This window comes from Leishmania donovani, chromosome 35 (assembly GCF_000227135.1).
Source record: "Leishmania donovani BPK282A1 complete genome, chromosome 35".
Taxonomy (NCBI): domain Eukaryota; phylum Euglenozoa; class Kinetoplastea; order Trypanosomatida; family Trypanosomatidae; genus Leishmania; species Leishmania donovani.
This window is the reverse complement of record NC_018262.1, coordinates 1,753,560-1,768,475: the sequence shown is the minus strand read 5'-3', so window position 1 is coordinate 1,768,475 and position 14,916 is coordinate 1,753,560. Positions and strand designations below refer to the sequence as shown.

The following is a 14,916-nucleotide window of genomic DNA, read 5'->3' as shown; positions in this document are numbered from 1 at the left end:
CTGTCGGCGATGGGGGCCTTCTTGGGGGCCTGCTTTGGTGAAGGCTTCTTGGCCACCGGCTTGCGAACAGGCTCATCGTCGGAGCTGTCAGAGTCCGCGGCAGCCACCAGCTCCTTCGAGGCGGCGGTGAGGGCGGAAGTGCCGATCTTGCGGGAGTGCGTGACAGCCTTCGGGTTGGCCTCCTCCAGCGCCTGCGCGGCGCTGGTGTACCTGGAGTCCTTCAAGTAGAGGTAGATGTGCGCCTCAAGCTCATCCTTTGGGAGACGGAGGGACATGATGACGGTCGTGGATAGAAAAGTAGAAGAGAGATAAGACGAAGAGGGAATCAATGTGTCAATATCAAGTGTGTTAGGTGAGAAAGTGATGCTCGGCCACGGGTGAGGCGGCAGCTTTGCTCTTTTTAATTTACTTACGGCGTTCGTATTATGCGTATCGGCAGAACTGTCATCGTTGCGGCCATGAGGGATTATGTTTAGATATGGCCAGCAAGGCGAGCAACAGGGTGAGGACAGAACATGTTTAGGTCAAATATTTAGGCGGGCGTGCGGGAAGATGAGAGCTTGGAGGGAAGTAGGAAAAACGCATATCATTGTCACAAAGCCGTCAGAAAAAGATGCAATGGCTTTGACAGTTGCAAGCATAAGCGTCCTAAAGGGGTGGGGGCGGGGAGTCGCGCAGTACGTCGCCAACGCAGTGGCCCAGATGCGTTGATTCCATTCACATCGATAGCACGCCCTTTCGTTGTTGTTCCAGTGAAGTGAGTGCGGCCTATCATGCTCATGTGTGCATGCGTGCCGAAAAAGAAGGAAGAGTTAGAGTATGAAAGGATGCCACATTTTCAGCGTCGTTGGCTTGCACACGGTAACCGATCCGTCGAGGACGCAGGAGCAGAACCGCGCGAGTCGTTGAGGGGCCTTCACCTCAACTTCTCCTTCGTGAATGCATGCAGAAGCAACGCGGCACAACGAAGAGCTGCTTTGGTGCGTGCATGCGGCCTACCACTAATATGAAACGACGAAGCACAGATGAGGAAACGAGCAAAGGTCAGTACTCAGTGCCGCCCCTTCTGGACTCGCCAGTCAAACCGTGAGTGTTTCAGCTTGCGCTCGCTGCGCGACGAGGAGACGCCGCGCTTTACGGGGTGGGGCGTGCGAGCGCGGTTAAAGATAGTCTCCTCTGGCCTGCCGACGTAGTACGGCTTATTTGTTGTCCCGCACGTCTCGCAGGACTCGCCTTGGTACACGCGCTGCGTCGTCTTGGTCACCCACACCTCGTCCGAGAACCAGCTGTGCTGGCACGCTTTGCACCTGAACTTGCCCGTGCGCTTCGCAAGAGGCGGGGGTGTGAACATGATGTGCCGCGGCCGCAGGCGGACAAGAAAGGAAAGACGCAACATGCTTGCGCGCGCGCCATGCTCAAGGGAAAGAAGGTAAACCAGTCTTTCTCCAGCGACATGTATCGCGCGAACGCGCCTGTGCTCGCGAATCTGTACGTGTGCGTGCATGTTGTTGCAGTCGACGAAGGAGAAGAGCGGCACCGCAAAATACAAAATAATAATAATAACAGAAGCGGCAGCAGCAAGGGAGAGGAGGATGGGGGCGGGCCGATGTACCCAGAGAGGGAGAGAGAGGAGGCAAGAATAAGACATAGCGCGTAGGATACTACGACAGTAGGACGCATGTGACCAGAAGCTCCTGACCCTCTCCTCGTGCATGCAGTAACGGGGCGGGGGACAGGTGAACTAGAAGCGCAACCCTGCAGGACGCCTCAGTTCTCCACATGCGTGGACGAGCGCAAAGAGGCCGGCACGATTTATCACCCTCTTTCTCTCTCTCTCGCTCGAACATCAAACGCGCAGTGTTGCCTCCTTTCCATCTGAGGGCGTATGGCTTACGAAGACGCGCATCTCAAACCCACAGCAGACTCGCAAAGAAGTAAAAGAGAAAACAGCCCATCATGCACAGTCTCGACAGAGAGGCGGATACTATGGCCTTTAGGTAAGTCACAGCCATGCAAGGCAAGGTGCGAATTCGGGAATGCGCCATCAGCGGCCACCCCCAAGCCTGTTCTATAAAACGGTCCGTTCATGTCTATGTGAAAATGCACATGGATGTACGTTGTTGCCGCTTCTCGGGCGGACGAAGAAGAGCGAAAAAGCTCTTGGTCTCCAAGGTAGCCGCCGCTATCGTTTTCGCTGCGTTTGTTTTTGGCAGCCCATGACTCGCACGCTGCGTGTATGCGCGCGCGCGCTGAGTTGGCGTGCGCGGAAACGAGAGCTGGTAGAGCCCCACCGCGCCACAGTGGAGCGGAAACCGCACGGCGCAGGGCGTGCTTTGCTGCGCCTGCGCCGTGCGGTGAGCGTACTTGCAAAGGCTACTGTGCGCGTGCCGCCACAGCACACCTTGACAAAGAGCTCTCACGTGCAGAGGAGCGCCGCCTCCACGCTCTCGGCAAGCCACGCAAAGCCTTGTATCTTCGCAAGGTGATGAAGTGCCCGGAGCTCGCCCTCTACCGGCGCGGCCTTGCCGACGAGCGCGCCACAGCACGTTTCCGCCACATAGGTTGTTGTCATCTCACGACACTTGGTGCACACGAAGTCCTCCTGGTTGTAAACTCGCAGCAGCTGGCTCACATGACGGACGAGCGTTCCTTCCATGGAAGCTGCCGCAATTGGCGCCGCACACGCTGTGCAGGTAAATGGCGATGTCACCGACTTCCGCCTCACAAGCAAGTCGATCGAGATGTGAGAGTTGCAGAAACTGCACGTGACGGACTGAAGACGGTGCGCCAGGAAAGGATCGGCCTGAAACTGCGACTGGGCGGAGAATGGGCTGATGCCGCATAAACGCATGCAGTTGTTGCGCACCTTGCCGACGGCGCCGTTGCACGGGATCAGCTCCAGCACACGACACACACACTTCGCGTACTCGAGTGCAACGGCGCCGCTGGACCACAGCGTCAACTCGCCGCGCTCGTGTGCTGCGTGCTCCTCCTCGGTGTACAGGTCGCGCGTGTCCATCACGCGCTGCACCTCGTCCATGATGTCTGTCTGCAAGACACCTTCAAAGAGCTTCTGCGAGTCCTGCAACAAGCGCCGCGTCAGGTGGTCGTGCCGCGTGGCGAGCGTGACCGTGTGATCGCCTACCGTGTCGCAGTAGACATGGTGTGTTGACGCGTTCAGCTGGTAGAGAGTCTCGACAACGCGCTCCACAAAAGTGTTGCGGGCACGGCTGGGAAGTCGGCTAGCCATCGTGAGCTGATGTGCTACGTGCAGATCCGCTCGTGTCGGCTCCTCGCCCTGCTTGAGCTTGATGGCGTCCTCGGTGATGAACAGGCCAGCGTAGTCGCAAGGGTCAAGCACCACATATGGACACCAGTAGCGCAGTGGCTGCAGCGAGAGCAGCAGTAGCATCGGCTGGTCCTGCAGCGATGCTGTCAGAAAGCGGGCGAAGCTCACCGCCTCCTGAAGCGAGTACTTGGAGGTGAGGACGGTGACGGAACTGCCGTCCACCTTTACGGCGCGGCCGCCGAGCTTGGCGAGGCGGAGCAGGATGCCCGTGAGTGCACGGTGTGCGAGACTGCTGAGAAGCTCCACCAAGCGCGGCTCGTAGCAGGACGACGCCGGGTCGCGCAGCCACCGCGCCACGTTGTTCAGGAGTGTGTCGGCGAGGATGTTCTCCATGGCCTGCCCCAGCAAGTCGGCCACCAGATCACGCAGGATGTTGAAGTGCGTCGACACGCCACGGTCACACAGCACCCGCGCGTTCGGGTCATCGCCTTCCTCAATCGCCTGTGAGAAGAGCAGCGCGACGACGTCCAGGCGCGAAAGGCCGAATTCGACGCACCACGAAGTATAGCCGCCAGCCATGCACACCTCGCGCGGACGCTCCTCCACGGTGTCAAAAGTTATGAGAGGGTCGCTGCTGCACCACAGCACGTGATGGCGCCGGTGTAGGGCACGACTGTACAGCACATCCAGCACATGCACGCAGCTGTCCTGGGCAATGTTGCAAAGCGGGATGCCAGAGACACGGCTCAGCGCCAGACGCTCCTCTACCCACAATAGCGACGCGAAGAAGCGTTCAAACAGTCGCCGCGCCAGCAGGCGCGTCCAGCGGAACGGGTCGCTCAGCAGCCGCTCATCTTCCGCAGCGCCGAGGACACGCAGGTAAGGCAGTCCCACAGGCAACGCGCGCTGCTGCAGGAGTGTCGACGTGGGCTGGCAGCTCTGCAGCACAGCCAGAAGAGGCGCCTTGGCGTTTTCCAAGGCGGCGCTCAGGTGCTGATGAACCTGCCGCCACGCTGCTCGCTGATCCTCCGCCACCGCGGATGTGACCCGAATCGGCTCCGGCGTGCTCGTGTGCAGCCGCTTTGCGCTCTCCGCGCAAATGCTGCTCCAGCTGATCACGGGCTTTGCCGCTTCAGCGGGCTGAATAAAGACGACGAAGGCAGTGTTGGTCTGCGGATAAACGGCAGCGATCAAACCGCGCTGTTCCGTCACCGCGTGGAAGACGAACACGGCACGGTCCGCGGCGCCACAGCTGAGATAATTCGTGCACGTGTGCATGTTCATCTCATCTATGCCAAAGAGCTCACGCTGCGAAGGTGGGCGCCGACGCGCGTTGCGCAGGTGCCGCGCCGAGTCGACGGAGACGCAGCAACCGAGTTGCTCGACGAACGTGTCCACGCGCGTGCGATGCTCCTCGTAGATCCGGCGAACGCCCTCCATCACGTGCAGCGCATTGAGGCACCGCTCCCCCTCCTCGCCAGGCGGAACATTGACCTGGTAGAGGCGGCCGGCTGCTGCACGCCGCGGCAGCACCCGCCCGCTGACCTCAGTGGCGTCGAACGCCTGCAGGCGCAGCGCGGGGTCCGCGTCTACAAGGACGGTGCGACACACCTGAACGCGAAAGGAGTAGAGGCTATGCTCCAGCGCCGCAAGCACCTGCACAGTTCCGGGACTCTCCTCATTCTCGCGCACCTCGAGCACGTTCCAGACGGTCGCCAGCGCACGTGACTTTAGATCGATGAAGTGGCTGTTCATGCCAGCGACATCGGGCGCCGTCGCTTGCCCGAGAGTCACTGCGTCACTGTTCTCCCCACCCAGAGCGACCTCGCTCCGGCCGTTCTCGAGCGCCAGCTCCCTGCGCAGACGAGCTCGCTGTAGCCACGTGTCCTTGCGCTGGGCCAGCCAACGCTTCGCACCACGGTCGGCGAAAAAATCTGCGTCGAGCGCGTTCGCGCTCCTTGGAGCAAAGTAGCGCTGTTTTACATCATGCGCCAGCGCATCCAGCTCGGCATCCGCCTCGCGCTGCAGCCGCTCCATGTCGTCCTCCGACTCCCCCTCACAATCCGTGTCGTCTTCGTCCCAGTCCGTTTCAGCGTCCGTCCCCGCGGCACATCGTCGTTCACCAGCACAGGCCGCACGGGCTTTTTGCGTCTTTGGCGCGTGGCGTACGGTGCTGCTGCCTGCACCGCCCGCCATGTCCTCCAAGTCTTGCAGCTCTCCCTCTACAGCGCCCGCACCACCCCCCTGCTCCAGCACGACCCCGTCCTCGTCCTCGTCCACTCTGACGGCAGCGGCGGCGGCCGCCGCCGACACGCCAGCCAGCGCCTCGTTCTTGCCTTGCACCTTGGATAGCATGCCGAGAAGTGACACTTGACGGTAGCGGGAGTTGCGGTGACGAATGCGCTTTTCCAGCCAGTCCGGGTGCACCACGCGCGGCACCGGGTTCGGCAGCGACTGCAGCGCCGCCGGGATAGACACAATCTTCTGCACGCAGGCGCTGAAGCGTGCAGTGTAGTAGTCCCAGTCCAGCAGCGTCTTCAAATTCAGCTCGGACGGAACCGTTGTGTCAGCGGTCCACTTGCGCAGAAAATGCGTGCGAACTGCCGGGTCCGCGCGGAAGATCGTGACGGGGATCGCCCGCTCCGTGACGGGGCGGCCGGCCGGCATGCGTGAGATGATGAAGTGGCACGCCAGGCCCTTATCTTTTACCATTTGCGGTCCCAGGAACTCGGCAATGCGCCGTGCTGTCGTGATGGCCAGCGACTTCTGCGATTCGGGGTACTCGGAGAGTCGCCGAGTCATGTTGCTGCTCTCCGTAATCTTCTCCAGAATCTCCTCTGTATCGTAGCCTTCGCCTTTGGACTCAAGCATGTCAAGCGCGGCATCCGCCACGACAGCCGCCGAGGCGTACGCGTCAGCGAGCGTCCTGCCGTCGAGGAAGCGGCGGAACACCTGTGACTGGAAGTCCTTGACAAGCATCAGCTCTCCGCGACGTTTCAGCTCAAACCCCTTGAGCTCGGCCAAGCTGCCGTCCGGGCTGAAGACGGCGTAGCGCTTCTTGATGCTTTTGCCTTCCTCGCGACTGGCAGGCAGCAGCATGGCGAGGTACGGGCCGTCTACTTCAAAGTAGATCGAGCACTCGCTGCGCGTCTTGTACACGCCCGTGCTGACAAGGTCCTGGTACTGGTGATTTGAGTACCGATCGTGCACCATTTTGTTCAGCACGACGCACGGGTACGATATCGATATCTTCGGCTTGGACGGGTTTGTCGTGGCCAAAGTGAAGTTCTCGGGAAACGTGTTGGGAAGACAGCACCAGATGCCATCCGTGTCAAGCTCGAGCGTCACACCGATCTGCTGGACAAGCGAGCGGGCCATCTGAATCAGCGTCGCGCCGAGATAGGTGACGATGCCCGCCATTTCCATACTCGACCACCGCGAGCCTTTACGCATCACGTAGCCGTAAAACGAGTTGAGGATGCACTTGTGGGCCAGCTGCAGCGATTCCATCTGCACGCAGCGACTCTGGCACACCTTGCGCTCGTCCGAGTCCTTCGCAGCGTCCAGCCTCTTCTTCCATGTCTTCAGTGCTGCCTTGTATTCGTAGCGGCGGTCGCGAAAAAGGCGAACCGTGTCGACGTAGAAGGAGTTCTCGCGCTGGCACACCACGTTGGACCGCATCACTTCACGCGTCTCGTGAATCTTGCCGTAGGCTTTTCGGCTATATTCGCTGAGCCGCCGTTTCAGCATGTTGAACTGCGTGTTCTCGTTGAGCTTGTGGTACGCCTTTGGGCCGTCGGCGTCGCCGTCCGAGTCGGAGCTGCCGCCTTCACCGTTGCGATCGGCACCGAACTCGCGCTGGAGAAGCGCGTCGGCAGCCTCGCGCTGCTGCTGCCGTGACTCTTGTCGGTATCCGGCACCGCCGCCGCCATTGCGACTGCTCTGACTCTTTTTCCAGTCGTCTTTCCGCTCGTACGAGGTGCCTTCCAGTACATTGCCCTTGCGGTTGCCGTACGCCTTTTTCTGCACGGCCGCGAGGTTTGCCTGCTCAATCACGCCGGCGGCGAAGGACTCGTTCTCGAGCTGGGCCTTGACCCGCTGAAACTCGTAGCGGCCGGCGGTGAAGAGCTCGGCCCTCCACTTCCACGACATGACACGCTTGCACTGCGCCTCGTTGTTCGGGGAGTTGAAGCAGCATCCAGCGCACACGTCTGGCCGCGCAATGGCGTACGGTTGCAGGCGGTTTGTGAGGATGATGTTCGGGTACATGGCGCCGACGTCGAGGTGGTAGATGAACGGCTTCTCTTGCTGGTGCGGCCGGTCGCGCAGGTTCGTTAGCTTGGCGAGGATGGCCGCCCTTACCTCTTCCAGATTCGTTACCTCCTCTACCTTCACACCGTTCTCCACCTCGAGGGTGAAGCGGAGTGCTTCGTCGACGTCGTCGATGAGACTCTGGTAGGTATCAGGATTCATGTCGAACGTCATCGGGATATCGGAGCGGTACACGCCGCTGCGCAGCGCTTCAACACGGCCGCCGATGTAGGTCTCCGTGTCAATCAGGTGGCCCTCGTAGAAACGCTCCCGCTCTATTTCCTTCTTGTTCGGAAACACCACGTTGTTCGCCTCTGCCTGCACCATCAGCAGTGACTCGCACAAGCCGCCCGAGCCCTTGCGCAGTACGTCGTCTGGTGGCATCGGAATAATTGTGGCGAGGGAAAAGATGAAGGGGTGCACGTATTTCTGATAGAGGTACCACGTCGACACAGCGTCCGACACCGAGTACGAGGCCATGCGCTGCGGCTGCGACTGCGCGAGAGGGAGCATGTCTTCGGGGTCCACCTCGATAGGCTCGTAGCCGAGCTTGTACTTGGTGACCGCCTTCAAGCCTTGACTGCCCTGCGGCAAGTACGAGTCCCGCTTTACCCAGTAGAAGCAATCGAGGTGAGGTATCTGCTTGTTCAGGAAGGCGCCGTCGGCCATCTGCGTGAAGCCGATCTCATTGCGCATATTCATGCCGTGGTACAGGGCACGGGCATGGATGAAGGGGAAGTCGAAGTAGTCGCCGTTGTACGTGACATAGACGTTCGGCTTGTACTTGCGCATCTCATCGAAGAAGCGTCGCAGCGTCGCTGCCTCGTTCTCCTCGTTGAAGGTGTCGAAGAAGCCCTCGTACTCGGGCTTTGGGGTGTACTCGAACGGCGCGATGTCCTCCGTCACGATCTCGCGGTTGATGATCAGGTAGCCGCGACCGTCCAGCATGTAGGATATCATGTACACCTCATCCACCTCCGGCTGAGGAAAGCGCAGAGGGGCCTTTGTCGTTTCAATGTCGAAGGCGATGACACGTGGCATGGCCGGCGCGTAGCGGCTGTCGTCGCACCGCTGCACACGCGCGCCTCCCTCCGTGACCGTCACGTCGTACCAGAGGCCGCAGTACACCTTCATGTCGATGGCGACGCGCATGTGGTACTTCACGTCGTACTCGCGTATGTCCTGCACCCAGTCCATCCACCGACTGCTACCGGCTGCGCTGTAAAGGGGATCTTCAGCGAACGGTTTCGCCATGGCGTCACCGAGCGAGCCGCTGAACTGGCTCCGCAGCGGGTTCTCGGAACCGAGGGAGGCGTTGAGCTTGACGGTTTTTTCCAGTCGCCCGCGCACCGTCGTGAGGTCCTGCACATTACGGAAGACCACCTTGAGGTAGACGCGCTTCTTACCACTCAGATGGTTCACGAGATCGAGATCTTCCTTTTCCACGGCGATAATTTCGCTGATGATCTGCGGGCCGAAGCTGGACATGAGGCCGAGCTCCACCTCGCGCTCGTGACCCTCGACGGCCTGCACAAGGATGTACGGGTCGTAGTGGAGGTGCACGTAGAAGGTGTCGCCGGCGAGGTCCTGGAAAAGCAGCACGAGCGCCGCTCGCTGCGTCCCTTCGCCGGCGACAGCGTCCTCCTCCTCCTGCAGCACCTCGGTGATGGGGTGGTAATTAAAGAGCCACCCCACCCTCGTCCCGCTCTCCAGCCGCGCGGACATGTTCGCGTCGGCGTCTTCGAAAAAAGACGCAAGAGGGTAAAGAGCGAGAAAAAGACGTGAAGCAAGTCGTGCTCGTCGAGACACGCTGACGCCTATGTGCGTCTGCGCGGATGGAGGCGAGGGTGCAGGCAAAAAAAAAGCCGCGAAGTGAGGCAAACCCGTGTACAAGCTGTGAGGTCGGCCACCGAAGAATTGCCTTCCTTTCGCGTAAACGGAAAATGTGTGCGATTGCGTGGCCGCGAGACAATGCCGATGAACGAGACACGCAGACGGGTGCGCGCTGTTGAGACGAAAGGACTGACGATGTCCTCTTCGCGGGAAAGCTGGTCCTTTGACCTCTCCCTCTCTCCCGTGTTCTATGAGAATAATCCTGCCTTACCGCGGATTCGGGTGTCTTGTGCGGGTAGAGCGGGAGGTGAACAAGAGTACGGGAGGGGGAGGGGCAACACGAATAGAAAGAGTTGGGCGCGTTAAAGGGAGGCGCGAGTGAGGCAGGGCCCCGATGAGAAACTGGATCATGAAAGACTGCAGCTGTGTTCACCTCCGACATCGGGCCCAGGCGCGGAAAACGCGTCAACACGCCAAAGAGGCTCACACGATGTCGTCACCCCGTAGGTTGCTTCCGCACCTCACTGGCGCATTCCTTCGCCCTATGGGATGTACATCTATATACTTGCTGCTGTTGTTCCGTTGGTTCATTCCAAAAAAAAAAAAAAAAACAGCGCGTGAGGCTGCCTTTTTGTATCCACATGGCAAAGCCACTCTTGCGCGCATTCCGAAAACGTGCGCACACTCAGAGTCAGGGACAGCATCTCCGAATAGAAGATTTCGGCGGCTGCACACACACACACACGGATGTGCATATATATATATATACGCGCAGACGTACATGCAGGCATACGCACCTTCGCGCATTCTAACAGAATGGCGTCGGAGGGCTGACTTGCAGCGCTCTTACAGCCAAAGACGACGACGAAAGGGCGACGGAGGGGGAAGGGGGAGGGGAAGAAGTGAATGTGCTACGTAAGGTAAGGGAAGAGTAGGCCCATAAGTGAAGCACTCGGCCCTAAGGCATGCAGCCACAGGCGCTGCCTTGTGGCATTACATGCGAGCAAGGGGAAAGCGTGCTGTGGCAAGTGGAAGGAGGGAAGGGGCCAGGGGAGCATGAGAAGTACCGCAAAAAGAAATGGTATGAATGAGCACCGAGTGGCCCCTCCCCCTTCCACCACCACCACCAACATCCAAGAAACAGCAATGGCCTCGGTTGAGCACCGATGGGGCCCGTAGTCTCGCCGCTGCATTCTCTTTTGCCTCTTCCTCACGCTTGTCACCGAAGGGACGGAGGAGTAGGGGCTACAGCTCCCTGAGGAGGCGCGTGCTCAGGTACCCCAGCAGTGTCATGTTCCCGAGAAGGGAGACACCGCCCTCGATGGGGCGCCGCATGGCGACGACGGAGGCCCAGACACTGGCGAAAATAAAAGCGGTGCTCAGCACCTCGACGAATGAGCGCAAGCGCGGTGCGCGACGGCCCAAGTCGCCCAGCACGTAGCCGTTGCCCACCTCTGACAGCAACGTGGGTGCAGACGTGTCATCGCTCTTCTGCTTTTTCTTGTGCGCTATCCGGAGGGTCTCCTCATTGCGCAGGATGCAAAACAGCGATGCGTAGCCGCAGGCTAAGCCTGCTTGCACAACGCCGAATATGATGAGCTGCGGCCGGCTAGGGGTATAGCGCTCCGCGTCCCCTACAGCGGCAGGGCTCTTGCGCATCATGATAGTGTTGCGTATCGTCAGAACAAGCCCGTTGAAGTGCGACGGGAAGATGCAGGCCAAGCAAACGAAGAGGAGCACGAGGCGGTAGTCGTACCCGGAACGGGTCCAGCGAGGCAGCATCCACAGCGGTATCGCCAACAGACTAGGACCGACCACGTCTACAAAGCACAGTGGAAAGGACGGGCACGTCAGCAGCAGAACCGTTGGCGTTGCCCACCCCACCCCAAGGAGCAGCGCCAGCAACAGCGGTGAACAGCGGAGGAGCGGGAGCAGCACGAGCCGGCGAAGCGGGCACGTAACAGCACCGATCACGGCCAGATAGCCAAAGACCAGCATGAGGAAGACGCTCGCCATGCCAAAGCCGAGGTAGACGGTAGCCATTTGCTCCACGAACACCGACCACACTGGTACACCTTGCATCGAGATCCAGGAGAAGCGGCAGGCGCGGTAGCTCGGCGAGATACCGTACAACGCCACCAGGGTGAACTTTTCCCAGATGCTCATGCGTGCCGTCATCTCAGCATCCGTCACGTACGGCGGTGGGTCGGTGGAGAGGCACACTACCAGTGCCGTTGATGCCCACAGACCTGTAACAACTTCCATCACAAACGCCATCACCACCATGCCCGCCAATGGAGGTAGCACGCGAATGCGCCGAAAGGGTGAGCGCCGCCACAGAGCCGCCTTCAGCGACTCGGCCGCGCACATCTTCTCATCCAGCATGCCCAGCGAAAAAAAGAGGGTGAAGAAGAGCACCACGGACGCGCCAGCGAGGCGAACGATGCCAGTATACATGGAAAAGGCCGCCAGCCACCGCTGCGGCCAGAGCACCAGTAGCCACACCCAGTACTCTGGCGAGACAACTGAGCTGTTCTGCAGCATGGTGTACGTAGGGAGATGCACGTCTGGGCGAGCGCCGCGGTTGTCCGTGAGAGTGTAAATAAGATAGGTCTCATTGAGCATAGGCGGGTAGGTGCTGAACGGCTTCCAGCGGTAGGTGAAGTGGTGCAAGTTCTCGTGAAACGGGCCGTAGAAATACTGCAGTTGGTGCTCCGGCTCATCAGCTGGAAGTGAGCCGTGACCGCGCAGGGCAAGGTAAAAGGAGTGCAGTGAGCCGCACATAACAAGCGGAAACACCTCGGCCGCGTCATCGGTGCGCACCTGCAGCTGCGGCTCCAGCAAGGCGCTATCCACGCCGCGCACCAGCGCGTAGCCAGGCTGCGTGTGCACCTGCACCCCGCCACCGAAGCTACGAAGCAACCGCGGCAGCAAGTGATCGCTGGAGGAATCAGCGAAGGCGGAGAGGTCAATCTTGTCATACTGGAGATACGCGCGTGTTGCTCCCTGGCCCTGGTCGATGCCCACTAGCATGCAGAAGCGTGGCCAGAGCCACGTCTGATGGCGGCGCTTCTTCATCCGTCGGTAGATGGCAAAGCTGACGGCCGTCTTCAGTGTTCGCCCGGGTATCGGCTTGGTGCCCTTGTACATCATCGGCAGGTGTAACAACGTTGCTGCGTGTTCATGCACCTCCGAGTCGACAGTTGGTGTTTCGCGTGCCTGGTCGTAGAACAGTTGAATGTTCGGCGCAAACACCTGCTCGGGCGAGAGTGTCGTCACACCTATAAGCACGTTCAGCACCTTCGTGCCGTCGTAGTAACCGCTCCTCGAGTCCGCCTCGTCGTACATGGGCAGATCATTGTAGTCGATCGGTACGTCGCTGTCCACGCACACCTGCTTCAGCTGCTCCGACAGCGCGCGAAACTTCGTCTCCTTCACGTACTTGCCGGTGAGCGAATCGCGCACGGACGACATGAAGATGTGCTCGAGCCGCTGCTCTTCAAAGCGGTGCGCGCCCAGTGTCTCGACGACGGTGGGGAACAGCCGATCGCGGTGCAGTGACGGAAGCCTCTCCTCATGGCCGAAATATGCATTGGCGTTCGGCAGCAGCGCTGCCTGCACCAGCGAGTCGGCAGAGTGTTGCAGGAACTGAAGACCGTACACGAGACCGCGGTGGTCCATGGCGGTGCCGCAGCCGCGGAGCGTCTCAGTGGAGATGTCGCGGCGATGCCCGCCGTCCTGCAGGAGGAAGCTTCGGTTGACCAGTGTGCCGGGCGCGCGCGGTCGGGAGCGCTGCAAGTAACCGGAAATGGAGGGAACCACATCGTCCAAAGTGCCGCCGTTGATGCTGAGAAGCGTGAGGTTGCGCAGACGATGATTAAGCTCGGCAGGCGGCACGGCGCGGAGGTCATGCAGGAGATCGTTCGGACGCTTTGTGTCGGCCACCATGTCCGCCCAGTTGATGGTACTGTGACGCACTCGTTGCACGTCTTCTGGGGCTGGATAGCGCATTAGCACCGCTGCATTGAGGATTTCGTAGATCCAGACGCTGGCGTGGTCGAAGAACAGCGGCGGGTAGTGCATCGGTGTCCCCACCATGACCACACCTGCGTAGAGATGCGGGGCCAGGATGGCGGCCAAGAGAGTTGTCACGCCTCCGAGTGACTCAGCCCAGATCCAGATGCCCTGCTGCTGCACCCGCTGCACCTCCGCCCGCACCCGCTCCAGAGTCGAGAACCGCTTCGTCAGGTGCTTCGCCTGCTGGCACACCTTCTCGTCCGCGGCGATAGAAGAATGGCTGCACACGCTTTGCGAGTACTCCCTCTCGACTTCATTCAGCAGCTTCCCAGTGGCCGCGGAGAGCTTGGCTGTGCTGCTGGTGCGACGGGTGTCCTTCTTGTCAAGCGTGTCACTGTCGAAGGCCGGCGCTGGTGGTGCGGCGAGGACGTCAGCGTAGGTGTGTAGGAATCCGCTCATGACGAGGTGAACAGAATGATTCACGAAGCGCGCCTCCTTTAAGGTGATGGACGCCGACTGTGTGGACGACTCTTCCAAGAAGTCCACAGCAAACAGCTCCGCGCCAAGCAACGTTACCTCCTCTCGCATTATCTTCTCCTCCACACGGTGCTGCAGGCACTCTGGAATGCGCACTCCTTCCTCCAGCTCCTCAAGCGATTGGTTGGCGCGGAATTCCTGGAACAGCTGCCGCTTCACGTGGCGGCGGTACTCACGCATCGCGTGCTGCCGCAGCCGCGCGTTGGATTCATACACAAAGCGGGCCAGGGAACGCGCGCAGTAGTAGGAGCCGCCGTTGCCATGCACGTAAAAGATAGGAACTCGAGCGTAGACCCCGTCCACGCGCGGGGCTGCGTAGCCGTCCGCCATCCAGTCGTAGGTGCGCCAGAGTCGGTAGTACTTCTCCCGCATCGCCGGTGCAAAAGCAGAGACATTGATTTCGGTGAAGAGCGGGTACATGACGGGGTTGATATTCTGCGGCTGCGTTCGGTATACCTTGAACGCCCAGTTGTACGCACCGGTCGCAAAGAGGCTGAACAGCAGCAGGAAAAAGACATAGACCGCCTTGAGGAGGGGGCCACCAACAAGACGCTGCGGTGCGTCCATTATCCCAACTTGTTCGCTTTCTGTCGTTTGGTGCGCCTTCGCTAGAGTCTTTCGATGCTGTAATGCGTTGTGTATACGCCCGCTATGATGGATAACGGTTAAGAGAGGTAGAGAATAAGGCGAGGAGGGGAAGGGCCGATTTGGGGCTCTGGCGCTCCCACGCAGATCAAGTCGATCGTTGTACAGAGAAAATAAGAGAGACGAGGACTGTGAGTCATGACGAGAGAGAGCCTGCTCTGACAGCCCTCTGCGAAGCGTCCGCACGCAGACACGCGTGCCCCCGAAGAAACGAGGATAGATGAAAGAAAAGAAAGCTCACCGAAGGGGCAGGGTGAGAGTGAATGCGTAGGTGAGAGTAAGAG

At 60.0% G+C, this 14,916-nt stretch overlaps 4 protein-coding genes across 4 annotated transcripts; all 4 read right to left on the bottom strand.

Annotated features, from left to right (window-relative positions):
• Nucleotides 1–2: 2 nt before the first annotated feature.
• On the bottom strand, nt 3–275 carry LDBPK_354450 (hypothetical protein, conserved; the record flags this gene model as incomplete). Its single annotated transcript, XM_003864975.1, has 1 exon — nt 3–275. A coding segment is annotated over one exon (273 nt), but the record flags the coding sequence as incomplete, so codon positions are not given.
• A 776-nt stretch (nt 276–1,051) lies between these two features.
• Nucleotides 1,052–1,396, bottom strand: LDBPK_354440 (hypothetical protein, conserved; the record flags this gene model as incomplete). The annotated part of the gene is made up of 1 exon (XM_003864974.1): nt 1,052–1,396. One exon carries the CDS (start codon nt 1,394–1,396, stop codon nt 1,052–1,054), a length of 345 nt encoding a protein of 114 aa, XP_003865022.1.
• A 1,020-nt stretch (nt 1,397–2,416) lies between these two features.
• On the bottom strand, nt 2,417–9,088 carry LDBPK_354430 (DNA polymerase epsilon catalytic subunit, putative; the record flags this gene model as incomplete). The annotated part of the gene is made up of 1 exon (XM_003864973.1): nt 2,417–9,088. The coding sequence occupies one exon, from the start codon at nt 9,086–9,088 to the stop codon at nt 2,417–2,419; it is 6,672 nt and encodes a 2,223-aa protein (XP_003865021.1).
• Nucleotides 9,089–10,678: 1,590 nt separating this feature from the next.
• Nucleotides 10,679–14,554, bottom strand: LDBPK_354420 (hypothetical protein, conserved; the record flags this gene model as incomplete). The annotated part of the gene is made up of 1 exon (XM_003864972.1): nt 10,679–14,554. One exon carries the CDS (start codon nt 14,552–14,554, stop codon nt 10,679–10,681), a length of 3,876 nt encoding a protein of 1,291 aa, XP_003865020.1.
• Between the last annotated feature and the right edge of the window lie 362 nt (nt 14,555–14,916).